The sequence below is a fragment of the Aethalodelphis obliquidens genome, unplaced genomic scaffold, assembly GCF_003676395.1.
Source record: "Aethalodelphis obliquidens isolate GAN/ISIS:26980383/991018 unplaced genomic scaffold, ASM367639v1 scaffold15, whole genome shotgun sequence".
Taxonomy (NCBI): domain Eukaryota; kingdom Metazoa; phylum Chordata; class Mammalia; order Artiodactyla; family Delphinidae; genus Aethalodelphis; species Aethalodelphis obliquidens.
Window position 1 is genome coordinate 9,247,806 of NW_020837959.1, and position 22,202 is coordinate 9,270,007.

The window sequence follows — 22,202 nt, forward strand, 5'->3', positions numbered from 1 at the left end:
TGGCGTTTTCATTTATAGTGGCATTTATTTAGATCCACACACGCAGAGGAGGTGTGTGCATGTGAGCTGTAGTCCCTGGAGCTTTAGATAAACCCATTTTTCTATCACGAATTCATTTACAACTAAAGAAAGCAGCACACAGGAATATTTGAGACTCTCCTTTTGATAATAATTTCCATTATCGTTTGAATGGGAGAAATTCCAAGCTTAAAGCCTGGTCCGGGCAGAGGACAGAAGGGTCTGCGTTCTGCAGAGTGCAGTCTGCAGAAGCTGGTTGTACGTGCTGCCGTATAAACCACGTGTCAGAACAGGGATTCTGTCCAAAGCTGCAGCGGACACTCACCCTTCCCCGAGCACAGTACGCCATCTGCCGATTCGCACAGACTCCTGCTCTGTTCCTCCGTCAGGTTACATTTCCGCGGATGCTGGCAGAGCTTCCCGAACCATCCTCGCCCACAAATGCAGCGACCGCAGGAACACGTGCCGTGGCCTGCGAGGCAACCACAGGGTGGGGTGAGAGGAGTAGATGGGCAAAGAGCCAGCTGAGTCACAGTCTTTAGGAAAGAAATATGTAAACCAGAGTATCTCATTTCCTATCAAGCCAACACACTTTCTCCTTACGCACAGTTTGGCGTGTGAGTGTTTAAAAGAACTTCGCAACAGAGCTCTAGCTGAACACAATCCTCTTGAATGTCGTGAATGTCGCATCAGAGATGGATTCAAGAGAGAAAAGAAAGCTTGAATCAATTTAAAGTGGATTGTGACCATCCTTTCTTGATACACAATACTTCCCCATTTGCATTTTTATCAGGATGGAGTCTTCAGGCTTTTCCTCACTTTGCACGCCCTGACACCCAGACCAATCTGCAAGGCTAGTCACGTCACCACTGCCTGCCCCATTTATTGATTACTCTCCTATCACTTACAAATAAAAACCAAAGGTTCACCTCCAGACAAATGGCATCTGGTATTATATTACTCTCTCCCTGTGCTCCTCTGCTTGCTAATAAGAACAGATATAAGTGTAAGTAATGGTGTCTCCCTATCGCTGTATAGAAGTTAAAAACAGCACGAGGCTTAGACTCATATCTTTTCCTCCCTTTTGTTTCTGTCATTGGCTCCTGGTTTGGGGATGTTTATCTTTGGTGTGTACGCAACATTATATCTGTGACACTTATACACTGGCATATACATCTGACTAGTCTCTGGCCACCAACACTCCATTCAATTGCATCCTCTTCCATGTTAATTTCTCTTTCTTCCCATCAATGCTCTATTCTTTTTCTATATGTGCATTACCTTACAGCCAGATCTCTCCAAAGAGAACAAACAAAACAGCTATTTGTTTGGCAAAATTTTACTAATTACTATGAACAGAGCATTTTTCTAGGCATCAGGGGATGCAAAATCAAATATGATGGACATGGTGGTCCCTGCCTTACTTGCAGGGACATATCAAATCGTCATTCAGACTGCTCAACCCCACTGCATCTTTTGAGACCATTCTGCCTTGACCATTTGCTCTGGCAGGATCTTCAATAGTAAATTTCTTCCATCTGCCTCTTCCTACACTCATTTCTGCACAAGGAGGGATTGGGGGCCAATATTTAATTGTTTGCAATTCATTGTTAAGATTAAAAAACCTAAGTACTCATGACCCAAGTGATATTTCTCTGTAACACGTGACCATCTGGAAGCGAATGGAAAGCAAATGGGAGGCAAACTTAAAAGACACCTGGATTAACAGACCTATTTCTGCCAGCCTCTTCTTGTCCATATGCTGATTTACTGAACTGCATCTCACCACAGCCCTTTGAGTCAAGCATTATCACCATTTTACAGTCAGGAAACTAAGGCTCAGAGAGATTAAGTAATTTTTCCTCAAATCACACAACTCAACCATACAGGATCAGAACCTGACTCCAGTTTTCTCTAATTTCAATGTCCCCTCGTTTTCCACGTCACACTGACTGTATATTTCATTTTGGAAAATAAACAATGACTATCAATCTGAGACACGTAGGAGCCTTTTCTTAATTCCTGTCTTTTTAAACTGCGCATAGTATGAAGGTATACATTTGACGTTCGTGGGCACTTGCTTCTTAAGAAGTCTCTCCTATATTGGTTTTCATGACATTGGACTTTCCTGACCCTTTCAACCCTCCTCCTTCATCTACTTATTCCTCTACTTTTTGTCTCACCCGATTAATGTAGGAATCCCCTGATTGTCTATCCTTAATCATCTTCTCTTATCTCTCTACCATCTCTCTCTTGAAAAATTCATCAAATCATAGGATTTCAGATAAGCACAATGATTGCAGGGCTCTATCTCCAGCCCCTCAATCTCTCTGAAATTCCTCTCCCGTGATTCCATACTTCGTATTCTACTAGCAACAGACATTGATACATTGAGACCTGCATGTATAATTTTCTTTCCAAAAGCTACTCTTCTGTATCACCCATCTCTTTTAACAGCCCAACTCTCCTTCTAGCCAACCAGTTCAAAATGATTCAGATCATACTTGACTCTCTCTCACTTCCCTCACCCAAAGAGCTGCCAGATCGTGTTGAAACAACCTCAAAATTTCCACTCCTATCACCATCAGAGACCTTTGAGAAACCTTCTATCACGTCTTTCTCCAATATTCTCACTCTCAGCTTCCCATAACATGACTCTACTCACATCACAGCCTTGAGATCTAGGACTGTGTGACTCCCTAATGCTTATGGGATGAAGTTCACCTACTTTAACCTTCCTTATGTCTTAGGTTCCTGAAGTAGATTCCCAGCTGCTTCTCCAGTCTTACTTCTTCTCCCCTTCATACACTTCCTGACCCACTCATCTTTCCCGACATAGTTCCGGTGTTTTCCAGACTTCATGACTTTGGTGAGACAGGAATCCATGCCTTCTACTCTACACAACGAGATCCTGCTTAATTTTCAAAACTCAGGGAAAGTGACTACACCTCTGGAAGATTTTTCTAATATCCCCAAGTGGAATTCATCTTCCCCTCCTCTGAATTTCTATACTATCTTATTTTTCACCTCTTGTGTAACATTTTTGTCTTCTACCTCGTAATATGCAGTTATGTATCAGATAGACCCATTACTTGACTGAATTCTCTGATGGTAGGAATCACGTCTGATCCATCACTATAGTCTCCAGAGTGCCAAGCACTGCCTTAGACATAGCAGATCCTCAAAAAACACTTGTAGAGTAAGGTTACTTTTCAACAAAATCCCCTTCTTATTTTTTCCCACAAATCCCAACTGACAACCATAAACCGAATACAGGACATGTTTACAGGTCATCTGGCTAATAAACTGTCCTTCAAAGTCAATGGACTGTTCTTAGATGGCTCTGTTTTATTTCTATGGCCTTAGAGTGGAATGAAGTTAGCAAATCTGTGTAAGAGTTACATATTCGATGAATCGTTATGAAACTGATTCTATCTTGACTTCTCCAATAAAACAAAAGTCCACTTAAAGTGAAGCCTACTTAAGAAGTTCAAAACAAGTTATCCAAGTTATCCACCTTTGGAGGCAGATAATGTGTGATACAAAAGGAAGAAGAAGGAGGAGGAGGAAGAGAAAGAGAGCTTTTTAGCATCAATACCAGCCAGCTATGGGCTTTTCAAATGTTTATGCTTCTTACGAGCCCTGGGTTAGTAAGAATTACCATCATTTGACATAATTGGAATAATCTAATCTCTATGGCGGAGAAAGACATTCTGCCTTTGATTTAGGATCTCATTGAGAATGACTAAATGATGCCTCACCACAAGTAATTTAATGTAACATTTATATGCAAGGAAATAGGAGATTGTTTTTCACTTATTAGCTCATTTATCACATCCTTCCAGAGAGTTAAGTTGGCATCTAGCCCAGACAATGGTCAAAATGCACTGGTATTTAAATGTTTTGCTTTGCTATTTACATGACTCCTCTTTACTTAAAAAATGTTTTTTTAAAGCTTTCAATAATATCTTCTTTATAAACTCTAATAATTTAGTCATCCACTCAAGAACTTTTTATTATGTACTAGGCATTTTACTAGCTCTACTCTCATGGGCTTATAGGCTACCAGGGGAGAAAACAAATAACAACGAGGAAACAAATACACTTGAGCTATGGAAGAATTAAGGAGGGTGTTGGTAGATTCAGCAGAGAGAACATTATTAACTGCAGTGGCCAGCTCTCTGACACCCAGCGGCTGAGGAAGAGCCAGATAGCTAACGTTCTGGAAAAGCTAATGAAGATCCTCGGAATAAGAAAGAGCTTCACGTGTTATAGGCAGTGAAAAAAAGGCCAATGTATTTGAAGAGTAATGAGTAAGAAAAAATGAAAAAATAATAAAGTTGGAGAAATATTTAGGAATGAGAACATAGAAAATGACTTTTTCTTGGTAAGGCGTCTACATTTTATTCCAGGAGGAAGGGGAAATCATAGAAAGGTGTTATGCGAGAGAGGGATGTGTTATAATTTATGGTTTGCAAATTCATTTTGGCAACTGGGTGGGAGAAATTAAGGTGTGTTGGGAGCAAGTGAGGATGGGGAAAGTGAGAGAGTATTGCAGAGTCCAAGTGAAAGGTGATGCAGGCTTCAAGCAGGGTGGTGGCAGTGCAAATGGGGAGAAGTGGCTGGAGATCTACCTCAATGGGGGTACCCATGGAACTTGCTGCTGGATTGTACGTGGCAGGTGAGACAAAGAAAGGACTAGTTTTCTGACTCAAGAAATCCTGTGAATAACGATGCTGTCTAATAGATATGGAAGCTGCAGGAGGGAAAGTTTGAGGGCAGAAAATCAGTTCCATTTTGAACCTTGTGTGTCTGAGATACTCTTAAGACAACCAAGGAGAGGCCAAGTAAGCAGCTGACACAAACCTGGCGTTTGAGGACAGGTTGGAGCTAGGTCTGTATGTGTTGGAGTTTCCAAAAGGAGATGGCATTTAAAGCTTTAGAAGTGAATGAGCCCACCTAGGGAGAGATAAGTCTTGAGAAACTCCAATATTTAGGGTAGGATAGAGGGGAGAAGCCAGACAAGTAGCGTCCTCCAGTCAAGAAGAAGAAAGATGAGATGACTGTGTTGTCTTGTAAGATGACAAGGAGCATATTCCATAAAGGAGGCCTATTGAGTAGAATGGTCCTGAAAATTGGAGTTAAAAAAAAAAAAGACCATAAAGGTCAGAAGAGTAGTTTCAGTCAACTTTTGCCAGACCAACCCTACTAAGTTGTCTCTTAGGCCTATGAGTGGAACATCCAGGGGTAGCAGAACTGGGAGAATCATCTATATGCACCATTCAGTGAGAACAACATCTCTGCTTGGTGGTAGAATCCACAGTGAGGTTATCTGTGTATAATGAGTGTATGATAGATCATTCAAGAATGAACCTGTAGAGAGAACCAGCCTAAATGAATCATTTGAAGTCCACGAAATCTGCCTTCATGTAACTTCCCAACTCTTCATACAGGCGAGCAATTTTCCATTCAATTTTCATTTCCATTGCCATTCATCCTCTCCCTGACACTTACCTCCTGGCATCTGGCACTCCCCCCTAGCAACAGAAATTTTTCTTCCTATTCTCTTCCCTTCCCCCACACCAAAATATTCACCAAGAATGCTCTGGATAGGTGTTGTCCAATGTAGTAATCACTAGTCAATGTGACCATTTAAATTTATTAACATTCAGTAAAATTTAAAATTCAGTTTCTCAGTTGCACTAGTCACATTTCAAGTGTTCAACAGCCATATGTGGTCAGTGGCTACTGTATCGAACAAGGCAGATGTGGAACATTCCTATCATCTTTGAAAATTCTATTGAACAGTGATGCTCTAGACAATGACATTTCCAATGAATCCCTGGGCTCTGAGACACACTTCCTCAATACACTGCAGTGACGGTTCTCAATTAGGAAACTGACACATGAAGGTATCTAATTGCATCAGATACTACATAATGCCTGCCCAATACTCTTTTCCCGTTGTTAATACTAGGGGAAGCCTCATTATTTTTCAGAGAGGTGATAATAGTTCATCTGGAAAACATTTGATTACTCAGGCTCCTTTTGACCTAGAGGTGCCCCTAGGACTTAGCTCTAATAAGTGAGATATAAGAGAAAATCTCTTGGGTGAGGTTTCCAGGAAAGCTATTGTCTTCCAAAGAAAATGGGACAGACTCAGCTAGCATGTTATCCTTTGCCCTTTGTCCTATTTTCCCTTTCTTCTTTCCTGGAAGATGAGCACAATGGGAGATTTTCAAGGAGCATGACAACAAGTCATACTCGAAGGGCAGAGAGGAAATGAAGGGAGAGGGTGTGTGGGACTCTGACGGCTCTCAGGTAGTTACCTCACCATCCATCCATCGCTGAAGTGACAATCTGCAGGCCTGTAGCTGAACACAGTCCTAACTGGTTGTGTGGTGAGGCCATTCAGGATGGCTGTGCCCCTGCTCTCTGTACATCCCCTGCTCGACCAGTCCCTCCTTCACTCACTTGACCATCCAATCCTCTTAATTATAGGCTTAATAAACATACTGTATATGTACTGGCCCCTTGCCCCAGCCACTGGTTTCCCTGGTAACTGATGAGCCAACCTGACATCAGTTCCGCCCATAAATGGTAACCTCCTCCTCCCTGGAGTAGCAAAAATTGCTGCCATGTCCTGATGTCTGCCATAAATGGTGCGGTGTCACTCCAGGACCTTTTGCTGCAGACTTGTAAGATCCCCTGCCCGATAAACGACTGATGTCTCTTTGTTCAGTCTCCAGGTTGGGCAACTACAAAGCTTATAGGCCTGCAGGGTGCATCCCAACACTGGTACACTTACAAACTCAGGAAAGAGGTTTGTGATTTTAAGATGTAATTTGGAGATAATCACACTGCTACCCACATTGTCCAGCTAAGAAAGGCGTGGCCTGAGTGAGTGGTCTGAACCTTCCTCAATGTGAGAATTCCAGCAATGCCTGGGAAGGGGGTGGTGGTCACTGCACTCATACTCTCAGGCTGCCTGATCTTCTTCAAATTGCAGCTACAAACCAAAGAACTCCCTGAAGAAATGAAATGTGAACTGATTGTGTAATTAATAGGTGGCTCTTCATTATCCCTTCTTGTTTCTTAAACTGTACTCATAGTCTCATTTCAGAAGCAGAGAGGACAAAGCAGAGAAAAGCAATAACCAGTCCACTCCTTAGTCTCATCCTGGGTATGTGGAGTACAGGAGGGAGATCTCTGGTTTAGCTTATATTAGTTCAAAACAATTAAACACACGTGAGCCAACATGTAGATATATTTTCCTTATGAAATCTTAAAATCAAGTACCCTAAAAATGAATACATCTTAGGGACTACCTCTCTGGATGAAGTGTGTTTTTCTTTCAGTAGTGACATCTGATTTTAAAAATCCATGCATTTGTAGGTCACATAAAATTTTTATTGTTAATAGGGATGTTTTGAGAAGATCCACATGTGGTCTATGATCATTGAACATGACTTACCAGTAAGTAAGTGAGGCATGGTCTTACTTCCTATTGACTTTCTCTTTGCCAGTCACTGTCATGACCCTCATTTTCAGGTTGTAATTTTGGTGTAATCAAAACTGAACTGCTTAAAATTATGTAATTGCTTACATTCACCTTCAGGTACAGCTGCTAATTTATCCCAGCCTCCCAGAATTGGTTTAATCGCTTTCAGCGTTTATTGTTGGGAAGGTGGATAAAAATCATTGGCTCTTAGGTCTCATGAGCCTGCTGATTCGGTAGGTTTACAGTTATTTTTGGTTTTACTTATTCCTTGTTTGCTAAAGTGCTCAGGGAGTCCCTGCTTTGGAGCCAGGGACCCGCATTTTGATCTCTGGTCACACAGTAGAAACGTGCTTCTTGTCCGTCCCTCCAGGTGAAAGGTCACAGACACTATGGCTCGGTGTCTGGCAGTGAACTGAGAAAATTACCCATATTAGTGATGTCAATTTTGTTCTCGGAAGCTACACCAGAGGGATGATGTTAATGTGTTTCACACACTCCTAGTAGTGAGATTCGTTCCCCACTGGCTGCCACATGATGGGGAGACCAAATGCTTTGAACAAAGTAGCTGCCATCCTTCCTCAAGGCACAGAACTGCTGATTCGTATGATGCCAACTTCCTTCCAAAACATTCTGTAGCTGGTGAATCAAGAAATCTAAAACAGATATAATTTTTTGTCCTGTTTTGGAGATGGACACTTCAATGAACTCCGTATCGCACAGATGCTGAGGCTTCTGTGGCTTAGAAGTCTTATGCCCCATAGGAGCCCAAAATCTCTTCTAACTATTCCTTAAGCATAGCTTCCAGAAAACCTGCAAGGGACATGCCTGGTGGCAGAGTCACAGCACTCATGGAAGCCAAAAACCATGGCATTCCCATAAGACATTCATAGTTCATTCACAATCCCTCCCAATCTAGTTGAAATTTATCGATCATAGGTCACATTACCATGAGCAATGTTGCCTGGTAACATTGGCATCTACCATCTTCTTCTGTTTCCAGGGGGCTGGAGTGGGGAGGTTAACAGAGGGTCAGAGTCTCTTGCAGCAAGGTAAAGGGTTTTGTTAGCCTGTTGTCCATATTATTTCTAATACTGTCTCCAATACATCCAAGTTTTTCCATCTTTACCGTCCTCCATCTAGCTAAACCACCTTCATCTCTCACCACTCATCTCCTAAATCCACGTTCACCCACCAACCCCACAAATACACACTCCTCCCAGCAATCCAAACTTCACCTGGCAGCCAGAGGTACTTTTTAAACAGAGTGATAACGCTATTGTCTTGTGTAAACTCCTTGTATGGCTTCCGATCATCGCTTGAGTAAAGCCCCAAATCATTAACACGGTTTACAAAATCTGTCATACCCTGCTCCCCTTTGCATTCTCATCTCCTATCACACAGGGTTTCTCTCCAGTTCTCAAAAACCCCTTGAACATGTCACCCTCCCTTCCCGCATATGCCTCGGCACACTGTTCTGTGACTCCTGGGTCACACCCATCTCTCCTCACCTGGCTACGTTCTATGCATTCAATTACCAAGTATGGTGGTCATGATGCTTAGCTGATTAATACATGTCAAGCACATGTCATGCATCATATAGTTTTTACCAAATGTGAAGGCATTAGCGAAGCCTTCCGTAGCCTCCAGTCTATGTCAAAGCCCCTATCATGTATGTTTCCATTGAACTAGTGCTTCTTCTTTCAGACCATCCACCTCATTACCCTTCCTTTCTCAATGTTACCCTTCAAGCATAATCATCAACTCCAATAGATTCACCACTGAATCTCCAGGGCTGGCAAACAGTTTTTGAGCTGTTTGAGCTGGTGCTCAACAAATATTTCTTGAATTAAAGAAAAAAATAAATGATTACCTCAGTTTCAACCATGCAGAATGTGGAGGAATTTCCACATTGGAAATATTTATTCGAATTTGAAGAGTATGAAGCCAGGAGGGAATGATGCTAAGAAATCATCTTGGCAGACACTGACCTCAAGATAAAAGAGGAAGAAAGAAGCGGAGATTACTCGAGGACAGTAAACAGTGAGCAGAAAAGACAGGCAAAGGCCATTTCTAGGGAAGTGCTAAGATTTACTGGTAAGCTCTGAGAGATGAGTAAGAAAAAAAGATCAAGTGGTTATGAGAGAAGTGAGAGAAGAAACAGGGGGAAGGTGTTTCTGAGGCCCAGGAGACCATGTCAAGGGGGATTCTGAGTAACCACAGCTCTATGCTGAAAAGCGGTCACGTAGAATGAGACCTGAACGGCACCCTGGATTTGGGCAACTAAGAATTACGAAAAACCCCAGGGAGTCAGTTATACAGAATGGTGGGAGACAGAGCAAGTTTCCATGGGTTGAAGATTGAACCAAGAGGAATGCAGACATACAGGTCAGAGGTAAAGGCATCAAGGAGATCAAAAATATTTAAGGACATGCTTGTGTTTGAGGGGCAGTGCTGGCCTTTACACGGAGTAAGTATGCAATGCGTATTTGCTGATTTAATTATTACATGATAGGATATTATTAAATAAGAAGAGATGTTCTTATGATAACGGATATTTTTAGATAGACTGAGAAATACAGAAACTTCGGCGATGCATGCTCTTATTCAAGCCCTAACGGCCAGTGTCTTCTTACCTGTGCTCCCCCCTGCTTGCAAACCCATGAGAAGCTTCTCCATGGAAGGTGCCCTGCTGAGTACGAGCCACTAAAAATACTTCTGAGATGCATATGGCCACTTTGATTTGGTAGCTCAGTGGCAAGTGTGAGGATAGAAACTGCACCATGCAAAAACAACAGACAGGAGAATTCATCTATGCCGTCCAAAACTGAAGACAAGACAGTCACAGTTCTGAATAAACTGTGGTTACAAGAGGAATAACCAAGCAAACGTGGAGCTCTGTTCTGTGTCGCATAGAGTTTACTGGAATCCACAGCATAAAATTCCACCTGAGAGGTTATGTCTATCATTCTCTCTATAGGTATATAACACTAATGATAATAATATCTAATGTATATAACATATAACACATGTGCTAAGTACTTTATACACATTAACTCACTTAATCTCACAATAACCCTATAAGAGACATATATTATAATCATCTTTTACAGGTGAGAAATGGGGGTTATGTAAATTGCCTCAGGTCATATGGGGAGTAAGTGGCAGAACCAAGGTTGGAACCAAGAAAGCCTCATGTCCGTAGTCTTAACTACTGTACTATATTGCCATTTACATTTCTAAATAGTTAAGTACATTTACATAAATGTTTGTGAAAGGAACCTGTGATCCCCTTATCAGCGGGTTTACTATGTCATATACTTTAACACTGAAATTATCTACGTTCAAACTTGTTAATTAATGGCATGTTTCTTGTAATTTCTGTCCAGAGAGCAGCTGAGACATAAATGAAATTCAAGGCTATAATAGCCAAGGCTCAAATAATTCCTTCCATAAAGCAGTGCTCAGAAAATAGAGAAATTAAAAATCACAGTACCTTGAGTACTGGAGGCCAAGTGCAAAACTCACGTGGGAGGTGATGTTTCCAGTGAGAACATGAATTACAGTTGATCTTCACTATTCGAAGATTTCATATTTGATAACTTGCCTACTCGCTAAAATTTATTTGTATCCCTGAAATCAACACTCAAGAAGCTTTCCAGGTCATTTGAGAACACGGGCCAAATGGTGAAAAAATTGAGTTGCCTGAGGTTCACATTCCCAGCAAAGATCAAAGAAGGTCACACTCTGCCTTCTTTGTTCAGCTCTTACACTGTAAACAAGTGTCCTTTTCCCAATATACTTGGTGCTGTACATTTTGCACTTTTGTGCTTTTTGTTGGTGATTTCAATGTTTTTAGATGGCTCCCAAGTACAGTGCTGAAGTGCTATCCAGTGTCCCTAAGTGCAAAAAAGGCTGCGATGTGCCTTACGGAGAAAATCCGTGAGCCAAATAATCTTCATTCAGGCGTGAGTTATAGGGCTGTTGGCCGAGTTCAATGTTAATAAATCAACTACATGTGACACAATATGTCTTTACATAGACACACACATAAAACAAGGTTATGTATTGATTGGTTGATAAAAATGCTGCAAACAGAGGCAGGAACCTAGCTAGGCTCGTATTTCCCTCAGGAGCAGTGAGTCAGTATTTGCCAAATCCCTGTTCAAGACAACTTTATAGACCGCAGCCACCATGAATACCAAGACTAGACTTATCTTGTTGAGGAACACTAGCAGAGCATCAGTGTGGACTGTACACTATGGGCAGCTTTTCTAGCTACATGTCACTTCAGATACACATGAGCTGACCACTGAGGGGGACATCTCTCTCCCTCTCCTTCCTGGAACTATCCCCCTCCAAGCAATAGGACTGACCATCAGAGTAAAGAGTCACAAAAACCTACACACTGAAATGTGTACAGATGTGTGCATAGGCCCTAGTGCAGAACCTGTGGCAGAATTTAAGGCTCCAGGCTGTCAACTGGGCTGCAGAGCTCAGATGAAGCGGGAGAAGGTAAGTGAAGCCAATCGACAACCTTTTAAATTATTGGTATTGGACTTCCCTGGTGGCGCAGTGGTAAGAATCTACCTGCCAATGCAGGGGACATGGGTTCAAGCCCTGGTCAGGGAAGATTCCACATGCCGCAGAGCAGCTAAACCCGTGTGCCGCAACTACTGAGCCCACGCTCTAGAGCCCGCGAGCCACAACTACTGAGCCCGCGTGCCACAACTACTGAAGCCCACGTGCCTAGAGCCGAGGCTCTGCAACAAAGAGAAGCCACCGCAATGAGAAGCCCATGCACCGCATCGAAGAGTAGCCCCCGCTCGCCGCAACTAGGAAAAGCCCGCATGCAGAAACGAAGACCGAATGCAGCCAAAAAAAAAAAGAAAGAAATTACTGGTATTATCTTAACCCTAAATCTCTCAAGGACATTATCTGAATGTCAAAGTGAAATTTAAGAATAACAACACAAAATATTTTCAAGAAAAATTTCCAAGGTGTGTTTCCTTTACCTACTTGAAAAATGTTCCAAGATCTTTCGGTCGGTAAAATGTCTTTAATACAATCTAAAATACGAAATTAAAATGCATAGGTGATTTCCTAGAGCTGGTTGCTAAAATTTAAGAAGAAACACCAAGAGAATCCATCCAATTATAGAGATCAAAGATGCTTTGCTTATCTGATTACTATTGTACTAATATTTGTTGGCTGCTAGCTGACGCAGGAGAAGCAGCAAAGTTTTTCCCAACTTTGAAAACACGTTTGTGCTCTGATAATTATGTTCCAATATCATCTATATTTGGGAAGATCAACCATCTAAGAATTAATCTCTAAATGTGTAAGCAAGGATCTCCCAAATCGTAGCCAAGGCTCTACCAGGAGGATAAGATACATTAGCCTGTCTCCGGCTACTGCCTAGGCTACTGTGCCACATCCTGTATCCAATCAAAGAGAGGATGGATTGTCGGTAGGAAAATCTAGCCAGTGGTAAAGAATAAGAATCTGCACTATCCAGAGAGGATAGACCACCCGGCGTGAGAGCTGCGGTCCTTCCGCATGTGTATTCTGCAGGGATCCCCCGGCAACGTCATCCTTTCTGTTATGATGACTTTCACTTGGCACCCCCTGGGTTCTCTGCCCCGAGGTTTTCTCCAGCCGCAGAAGCCTGCTCTGATCCCGTACCTGTGAGGCATGCTGGATGTGGCCTGGCAGTTAACGTCTCCTAGAAGCATTCCTCAACCAATGACTGATGATGTAAGAATTGCGTGTTTTACTCGGGCTCCTAGAGTTCCATCCTCTGTGCTGGGATGAAGCTCCAGTTGACCACAGCAGTAACTGGGTTGACAGCACAGTCTTAATCGGCTGCCCCCTCCTCCATGCCACACTTTCCCACTCTCCTACCAGAAATTCCTTCCCCTTTCCAAGGACTTGCATCCAAATCCTTATCTCAGATTCTTACTTCTCATAGAGTTTCTCTACAAAAAAAAAAATTCTAGTCTCTGGGGCAATTATATTTCTGATTGTATATCAAGTAATTGGTGTTCTTGTTTGTACATTGGTCTTTTACTAGTTTGGCTAATGGGAGTCATGGCCCTCTGGGACACAGAGGACTCTGGGTAGATGGACAAATCCAGAGTGTAGACACGCAGAGTCAAGAATCAGTCTAAAAAATTATCCCTTTGTGAGATGCTTTCTCACTTACCTAGTAAACATTTGATCTCTTCTAACAAGCAGATATATAGATTTGCTTTCATCTTTGGTTTCCTCCCCAAAGATAGAGAGAAAGAGAGATTCACTGGGGGAAGGGGGGACTGGTCATTTAATGGGTATGTAGATATGACAGGTTTGTAAAATGTCAAGTACTTAACAACAACAATAAAAAGGACTATAATCTGTTTAGATATGTCTGATAACTAACACGAGTGAAAAGAGACTCTAAACTAAAAATAATATTGATATAAAGTCAAAACAGCGGGATATCACTCTGGGGGAAATTGTGGTTTAGAGAGAGATCTGTGAACTGAACTCCACAGCTCCAACCCTGAGTCTGGCACTTTTCAGTGATGGGACATTAACACCTCAAACCTCATTCACTTTTCCATTTGTGAAATGAGAAAAGCAGGAACTATCTCTGAGGATGTCTGTCATGGGAACTGCGAGAGAGAAACCACCCAGCCCAACAGTTATTAAAAAGGGCCTTTTCTCTTGGCTCACAGAGAAAGGAAAGAAGAAAATATTTTTGATCAAATTCCAAGTGTTTTATAGTTGGTTAGAGAGAGAGTAGCTAGATAGATATACATAGAGGTCAGAGAGATGATAGAGATAGGTGGTGTGCCAGCCTTCCATCACTTGTACGTACATGTGCGGGCTTTTCCCCCAATAATAGTGCCCAACTGCATTATGATAATTATCTTAAAGAGATACAGTTATATTATTTTAGTGTGATTCCATGTCCAGTTCACCTCAATTGTCCTGGAAACCTAGAAGGAACCGCAATCGGCATGCACCCTCTCTACAATACGGAGCTTTGCAAGACTGAACTAGAACCATCGTAACCCCCTTTCCCTCCCCTGGATGAAGCTCAGGTGGACACTGGCAACATTCTACCCCTGGGACTCTCCTTTCTGCTGTGTTAACCTTCGTGACAACCCTCATCTGCCTCATTCTTCCTTTGCACTGTTTATTACTTCAGTAAGTTCGTTTTGGGGTCTCAGAGCCATCATGGAAACTGAGTGTATATCTCTTGTGATTGTGTAATTAACTTGGAATATAGTCTTACTGCTTTATTTTCCAAGTCTCAGGTGATACTTACTTCCCCGATCCGTTTTTATCAGTAATCAAAACTGTAAACTGGTTGAAGCAAACCCTTTCACTGTCTTCAGAGGACTTGGTTTAGTCTCCAGCATCTTTTATCAGTAGCATGCTTTATCCTGTCACATACATACACGTGGATTAAATCAAGAGTCTAAGGTCCTTACCAACCTAACGGTATACTGCTTTTAGGTCTAATTGTGTATTGCTTTTTGTTTATCTTCTTTGTAACAGAATTTTTTTAAAAAAAGAAGGAGAAGTAGGATAAGAAAGGCCAGGTGAAGCAGGCTGCACGTAGGGAGCAGAGGGCTCTGAGAATTGCTCACCTCCACAGACCACGCCGTCCAAGTCTTCGCAGCGGCGATCGTCACACTCACACGTCTTGCCATATACCCTGCCGCCTCCCGGTGGGTAGCAAGTGCATTCGCCACACTCACACTTACCTGCAAAACACAAAGGCAGAGTGCACTCAGTAGGAGGCTCACAGAATCAGGAAGGCTTTGAAATTAAGCAAGCATCCAATTAGACTTCCTAGACCAGTTCTAGTCTGTGGCTGATAATAGCTCAGCAAATACCTTTTCCTACCTCCCTAAGGTTAAGCTGAAGGTCAAGCACAAATGCCAAGGAGGTCAGTGGGAGCTGAAGTGACAACTCCTGGCTCATGTCGTTCCCATCTTCTACTTTCCACTTTCTGTTTCATTCATTTTTTTGTTTGTTTCATTCACTTTTGAAGAATAATCCAACTATTAAACTCTCTGGGTATTTCATATTCCACTTATGAGACCATTTAACGTAATTGAGTCAATTTTATATATTTTGACATAATTTGCCATAATGTGGTCATTTAAAAAACTATTTTTAGTGTGGGTCTGTCTGCCACATCAGAAAGAAAATGTTCATAGGTACATTTCAACCTGATATTTTAGTGATGATTTGGCATCAATTTTTGAGTTCATAGAAGTCATTTCAACATGGAACACATGTCCGAGTGCATGTCCTAAATATCTATTATCCTTGATTTAAAGTTGAAAAGTATAAACATGTTTTGGAATGAGTTTGGTTCATAGTTTGGGGATTCTTAACTATTTATCTTTATGTTTATAAACAGTTAAGTCTTTATCTTTATGTCTTTTGTTATTTGTTATTATTTCTGGAGCTGTAACTATGCCTCAAACACTATAATTCCTTCAATTCTGTCATTTTGTTTTCATAATACCACACATTGACTAGCATTATCACTATCATTTTACTAAACAGGAAATGGAGACATACTGAGGCCAAGTTACTTTCCCTGGTGAACCAGTTCTTAAGGGACAGATTCAAAATTTATACCCATTCTCATTACACTTAAAGTTTGTGCATCTAAACATTAAGCTATATTGTATCTTAATATACTCATAATGCAGCACCAGAAAGTACATTTCTTTTTTCTGAGGAATTGGTACTGGTTTGCCAGAAATTCAGCTGAGTGACTACTCCGAGACATCTGTTACTCTCTGTCATTATCCCAACCATCATAATTACACACCCACTGAAATGATCATAAGATACTTCAGGGCTGACCCTGCAATGTTGTTAGTCATTCTGTTGCTGCATTTGTATCTCGTTAAAGAAATTCTGAGCTGGGATATGATGGAAGAAAGAAAAATTAGTATTTAGAATCATATAATTTCAGAGTTGTAATTAAACATAATCTAACGCAGTGACTCATAATCTTTTGTGGCAGAAATGGCGAGGTTATGGTCCCTTTGAGAATCCAGTGAAAGATATGGCGATAGATAATGTTGTTCTGGCCACCCTTCAACCCATCTCTCCTCCAACCTGGAGGCAGTGCCAAGTTCAGCCGGAGTCAGAGCCCCTCCTCTTTCCCCAATGATACCCCCTCTTCCTATGGACCGGCAGACGGAACAGAGACACGCCAGACGCTCTTGGCCGGGGCTTGGATTCATGAGGGTGAAAGCAAGGCACAGGGCTGTGGCAGAATGCCAAGTGCAACAGCATAGCAGTGAGCATCCAGGGGTAGGAGAGCTCGGCACACAGAGGCTGAAGTTTAAACGTGACGGCTGCAGGGGCTGGTTCTCAGCAGTGCCTTGCTTCGCTGGGGTGCTGCATGAGCTGATTGTCCAAGCTTGTGTTCTGAGCCTAAACTCTTCTAATAAAATGATTTTTCATCCCAGTTAATGACCTCGGTTTCTGTTGTACACAATCAAGAACTCTGACTGGTGGGGCTTCCCTGGTGGCGCAGTGGTTGAGAGTCCGCCTGCCGATGCAGGGGACCCGGGTGCATGCCCTGGTCCGGGAGGATCCCGCGTGCCGTGGAGCAGCTGGGCCCGTGGCCGCTGGGCCTGCGTGTCCGGAGCCTGTGCTCCGCAACGGGAGAGGCCACAACAGTGAGAGGCCCGCGTACCGCAAAAAAAAGAAAAGAAAGAACTCTGACTGGTAGACCCCAGATCTCTCCCTGGAAAAATATACCAGCACGTGTTTATTTGCTATAAAATGTCAGGAGGATCCATGACTTTCTGCAGTTTATTTAATAGATGAGGAAACTCAAGTATGCTGAGGCTAAATGACGTGCTTAAGGCCAGCAAAGTAGACGTCAGCAGTATTGGTCCTAGAACCCAGATTTTCTGAGCCCTGGTTAATCCCCAGCTGTGCATAAACACACTGGTTCTCTCATAGGGAGATGTGTGAAGGACAACAACGATCCAGATTGTGGAGAGAGGCAAAATATAGGACGGTCAGCAGTGTGGCCCTGTATGGTTAACTAGTCCATGGTGGACAGATGTGGGAAACTTCACCCACATCATTCCTGACAGGTAATCCACTCCCAGTTACCAAGAAACAACACTTTTTAAGTTTGAGGGCATATGTATTTATGCTGACCATTTTATTAGCATTTTGAGGCATACAGGAAGTTCCCTGAATATGTATTATTGGCTTCTTTGAAAAGGATGAACTAACTACTGGCATATGTGTTTAAATATCTCCATTTCACTGTTTTCATTCTGGATAGGGTCTTCTATTTCTCCCAATCTCCCAATTTATCCGCCCCCCGCCTTTTATACAGTTGGATAGTAAAGTGTTAACATATGGTCCTAGGTACCTTTTTTTCCTGATAGATTGTAATTCAAGCGTCTGTTTAAAATATCAGACAATAATTAACCATTTTGCAATTCATTTTTTAGGCCATGTGTCTGTTGGTGTTTTAAAAATATGTTAAGGCAAATACTAGCTGAATTAACTTTATGTATGTAGCTCTAATTTAGTTTTTAGGATACAGAAGATTCTGATGGGATGGCAAAGCATTAAGCATTAAGAAAGGCTAATCTGTCACACACAGAAAGGTAAAGAAGAGTATATTCTTCATGCGGTCCACATTTTAAAGGGCATTATTTTGCTGTCTCAGTTCACAACTTCACTCCATTCACTACCAGGACATAGACCTGCCAGGTGAATTTCCACTCATCCTTTAAGATCCAAAGTAAATTCCACCAAATCCATGACACTTGCACCCTCCTAATCACTCATCTTCACAAAAACATCAGAATTAACTGCACTTCTCATGTGTCCTCATAATGTTTAAACCAATATTTATTGAACAGATGCACTAAATAATAATCACATGTAAATAGTTTGGTAACACTGACACAAAGCGTGAGCTTTAATGGAAGAACTTGAATTTAGAATAAGACGTTTCTCCCTGGAATGCAAAGGCGTTTCCAATCACCTGAATACCTTCATTTGTGTTTTCCACAGTTACATCAATGAAATACGTTCCACAGCAAATTCATCACCTTTATTCACAAACTTACTCCTTTTCCTGCATTCTTTTATCCCGGAGAAGGTCGCTATTCATTTAATCTGTCACTGAGTCTTGAAAAAACTTGATGACATACTTGATGCCTTCCTTCTTTTCATTAACCATTCTTCTCCTTTCAATTTCAAATTTCATAAAATCTACTTTCCTAAAACATAGCTATGATGATGGAACTCCCCTTCCCGTGATGGTCCCACATGACCTTTAAGGCAGAGATCAAATTTCTCAACAGGGCTTTCTACACAAGATCCAACTGACCTTCCTAAGCTTATACCCAACAATCACAGTGCACTCATGTTCAGAGACTTTGTTTTTGTGCTCCATTTCTTCTCTCTGCCATGCACTCTATAACTTTCTCTATAAAATTCAACCTAGTGTTCAATAGCCAGCTTAAATCTGAAATCCTCTATAAACCCTTCCTTGCCATCCCTGTTTGGTCACCTGGAGGATCTGTTCCTTCTCTCTGATCCCACAGTACTTGGTTCACACCGTTAGTAGATCAGTGAATGCACACTTTATACTAAATAAATACATGCCAGAACCCTACCATAAATAGTGATCTATTTATGGTCCAGGCTGATTTGTAACCTGTTAGCAGCCAGCAAAGTTCTCTGTTGAGGTAGTAGCAAACACAAGCCTCAGAATGGGAGAAAATATTTGCAAACGAAACAACTGACAAAGGATTAATCTCCAAAATATACAAGCAGCTCATGCAGCTCAATATCAAAACAACAAACAACCCAATCCAAAAATGGGCAGAAGACCTAAATAGACATTTCTCCAAAGAAGACATACAGATGGCCAACAAATACATGAAAAGATGCTCAACATTAGTAACCATTAGAGAAATGCAAATCAAAACCACAATGAGGTATCACCTCACACCGGTCAGAATGGCCATCATCAAAAAGTCTACAAATAATAAATGCTGGAGGGGGTGTGGAGAAAAGGGAACCCTCCTGCACTGTTGGTGGGAATGTAAACTGATACAGCCACTATGGAGAACAGTATGGAGGTTCCTTAAAATACTAAAAATAGAACTACCATATGACCCAGCAATCCCACTACCGGGCATATACCCAGAGAAAACCATAATTCAAAAAGATACATTTACCACAATGTTCATTGTGGCACTATTTACAATAGCCAGGACATGGAAGCATCCTAAATGTCCATCATCGGATGAATGGATAAAGAAGATGTGGCACATATATACAATGGAATATTACTCAGCCATAAAAAGGAACGAAACTGAGTTATTTGTAGTGAGGTGGATGGACCTAGAATCTGTCATACAGAGTGAAGTAAGTCAGAAAGAGAAAAACAAATACCTTATGCTAACGCGCATATATGGAATTTTGAAAAGCGGTACTGATGAACATAGTGGCAGGGCAGGAATAAAGACAAAGATGTACAGAACAGACTTGAGGGCACATGGGGCGAAGGGGAAGCTGGCATGAAGTGAGAGAGCAGTAGTGACATATGTACACTACCAAATGTAAAACGGATGGCTAGTGGGAAGCTGCTGCATAGCACAGGGAGATCAGCTCGATGCTTTGTGAGGACCTAGAGGGGTGGGATAGGAAGGGTGGAAGGGAGGTTCAAGAGGGAGGGGATATGGGGATACATGTATACATATAGCTGATTCACTTTGTTGTGCAGCAGAAACTAACAAAACTTTGTAAACATTTATACTCCAATAAAGATGTGAAAATAAAACACTTAAAAAAATAAAAACAAATTCAGAAAGAAAAAATATAAGAAATTGAGTCTCCTCTCCTTTATTTACTAAATGGTAGTATTTCAATGATTAGTTTAATGTTATGGAGATGTAACTGTGGATTCTCAAATGATTATCCAATTAGTATTCTGATAAGTAAGAATGAAGGATAATGGAAGTTTGCAGGTCTAGCACTAGCAAGTACTCTGTTATATATAACAAATTGAGAGGAAAATCTAAAGAAAGATATATTCAAAAATGCAAATAAACCAAGTAATTTTTAAAAAGACAATCCAGGAACAGGATGAAAAGGATGGAAATAACTGTCTGAAAAGAAATTAATTCAGTCAACATCATCAATATCATCCAACCAAAACTTAACTGAAATTTACACTGAGTCTGCCCACTCCAGGTAAATTTTAATAAACTTAACCTTTAAGGACATACAAAAAGTTAGTCCAAAGACATACTTTTATAATGGATTGCAATCCCTATGAATTGTATTTAAAGGCTATTATACACTAGCAAAGAAGGGTAATGAAGTAAAGCAGATACGTAGAAGTTCTGATTAAAACAGATTTTACTTAAGCATTTCAAATTTGACACTTCTACAAAATACAGGAAAACTTTAAGTCAGAACATGGACAAAAAGCACAGTTTACAGCTCATCTAGTTTATCCTGAAGATACAAAATTAAGAAAGACATTTAAAAACTTTTAATAGTAGAGGGAATACAGGTAAAGTACATGAGCACACACACCCTATAGGGTTACAGAAGGTTCCTGGAAAGGTGAATTCGGAATGAGTCTTAAAGTGTTTGTTAAATGTTAATCAGGCAAAGAAGAAAGAAAATAAATTTTAACGTAAGATTCAGTTAAAAGAATGGGCTCTGATTTTAAATAAATCTGGATTTTAATCCTGGCACATCCAATCTTAAATGTGATTCTTTGGAAGACTAAGTTAAACCTCATTTATTACGGCTACAGGATGGGGATAATAATGACACTGATCACGTAAGATTCTGGTTAGGCTAAATATTATTATACATATCAAGTACATAGGACAGGACCTGACACACAGTAAGGGGTCCATAAATAACAGATATTATTATTTCTATTTTTATAATTAAAAAAACATAATGGGAGGCTTGAATTTCAGTAACTCACATAAAATCCATTCCTTTACTTTCTGATTCTATTTCTCTACAAAAATAAACCAACTGTATTTCCTGATCCAGAATGAGATTATTTAAGAACACCATATCATCAAATGCACCTGCTAGCCTGGGAACAGAAGGTACACTCTCTACAACCTTATTTTCTTCCACTTTTTAAAAGGGCAAAACCACACTTGCAGTACATGCTCAATATTTGGAGAGTAATTAGAGGCTCACATAAAACAGAAAAGAGATTAGCACTTTACTAACACAGTCCTCCTTTGCCTAAAATAATAGGTTTACCATAGCAACCTGATTGTACTAGGAAAAGCTCCTGCCAAATGCATCCAAAGTTCCCTTGAAATTTCTATGAGAAAGAATTAAACACTTCAGAACTATAATATTCTGTACCATTTCATCTAAGTACAAATATTTTGTGTGTGAGAATAAAGTAATCAGACATTTGAAAGTGAAGAGGCAACTTTCACCTTCCATTTCAAAATGAGCAGTGAAACTTCTTATAATTCAAGCCACACTTTGACACTACATTTGCTAGCCAAGGAAGAGATGCTCGTAACTTTTTAAAAACATGGATAAATGTCAATCCTTCTGTTTGTGTCTTCTTAGTATACAAGGATTAAAGTAATCAATCACAGACCTTTGTGAGGAAATAAGACAT

General features: G+C 41.0%; 1 protein-coding gene across 1 annotated transcript in view; it reads right to left on the reverse strand.

The window, feature by feature from the left end:
• Positions 1-22,202, reverse strand: part of ITGBL1 (integrin subunit beta like 1) — a 218,976-nt gene that overhangs the window by 8,840 nt on the left and 187,934 nt on the right. Inside the window, exons 8-9 of the mRNA XM_027115884.1 lie at positions 15,157-15,273; positions 344-490 (exon numbers count right to left, since the gene is read on the reverse strand). Of these exons, the coding sequence (XP_026971685.1) occupies positions 344-490; positions 15,157-15,273 (264 nt within the window). The remainder of the gene's footprint in view (positions 1-343; positions 491-15,156; positions 15,274-22,202) is intronic.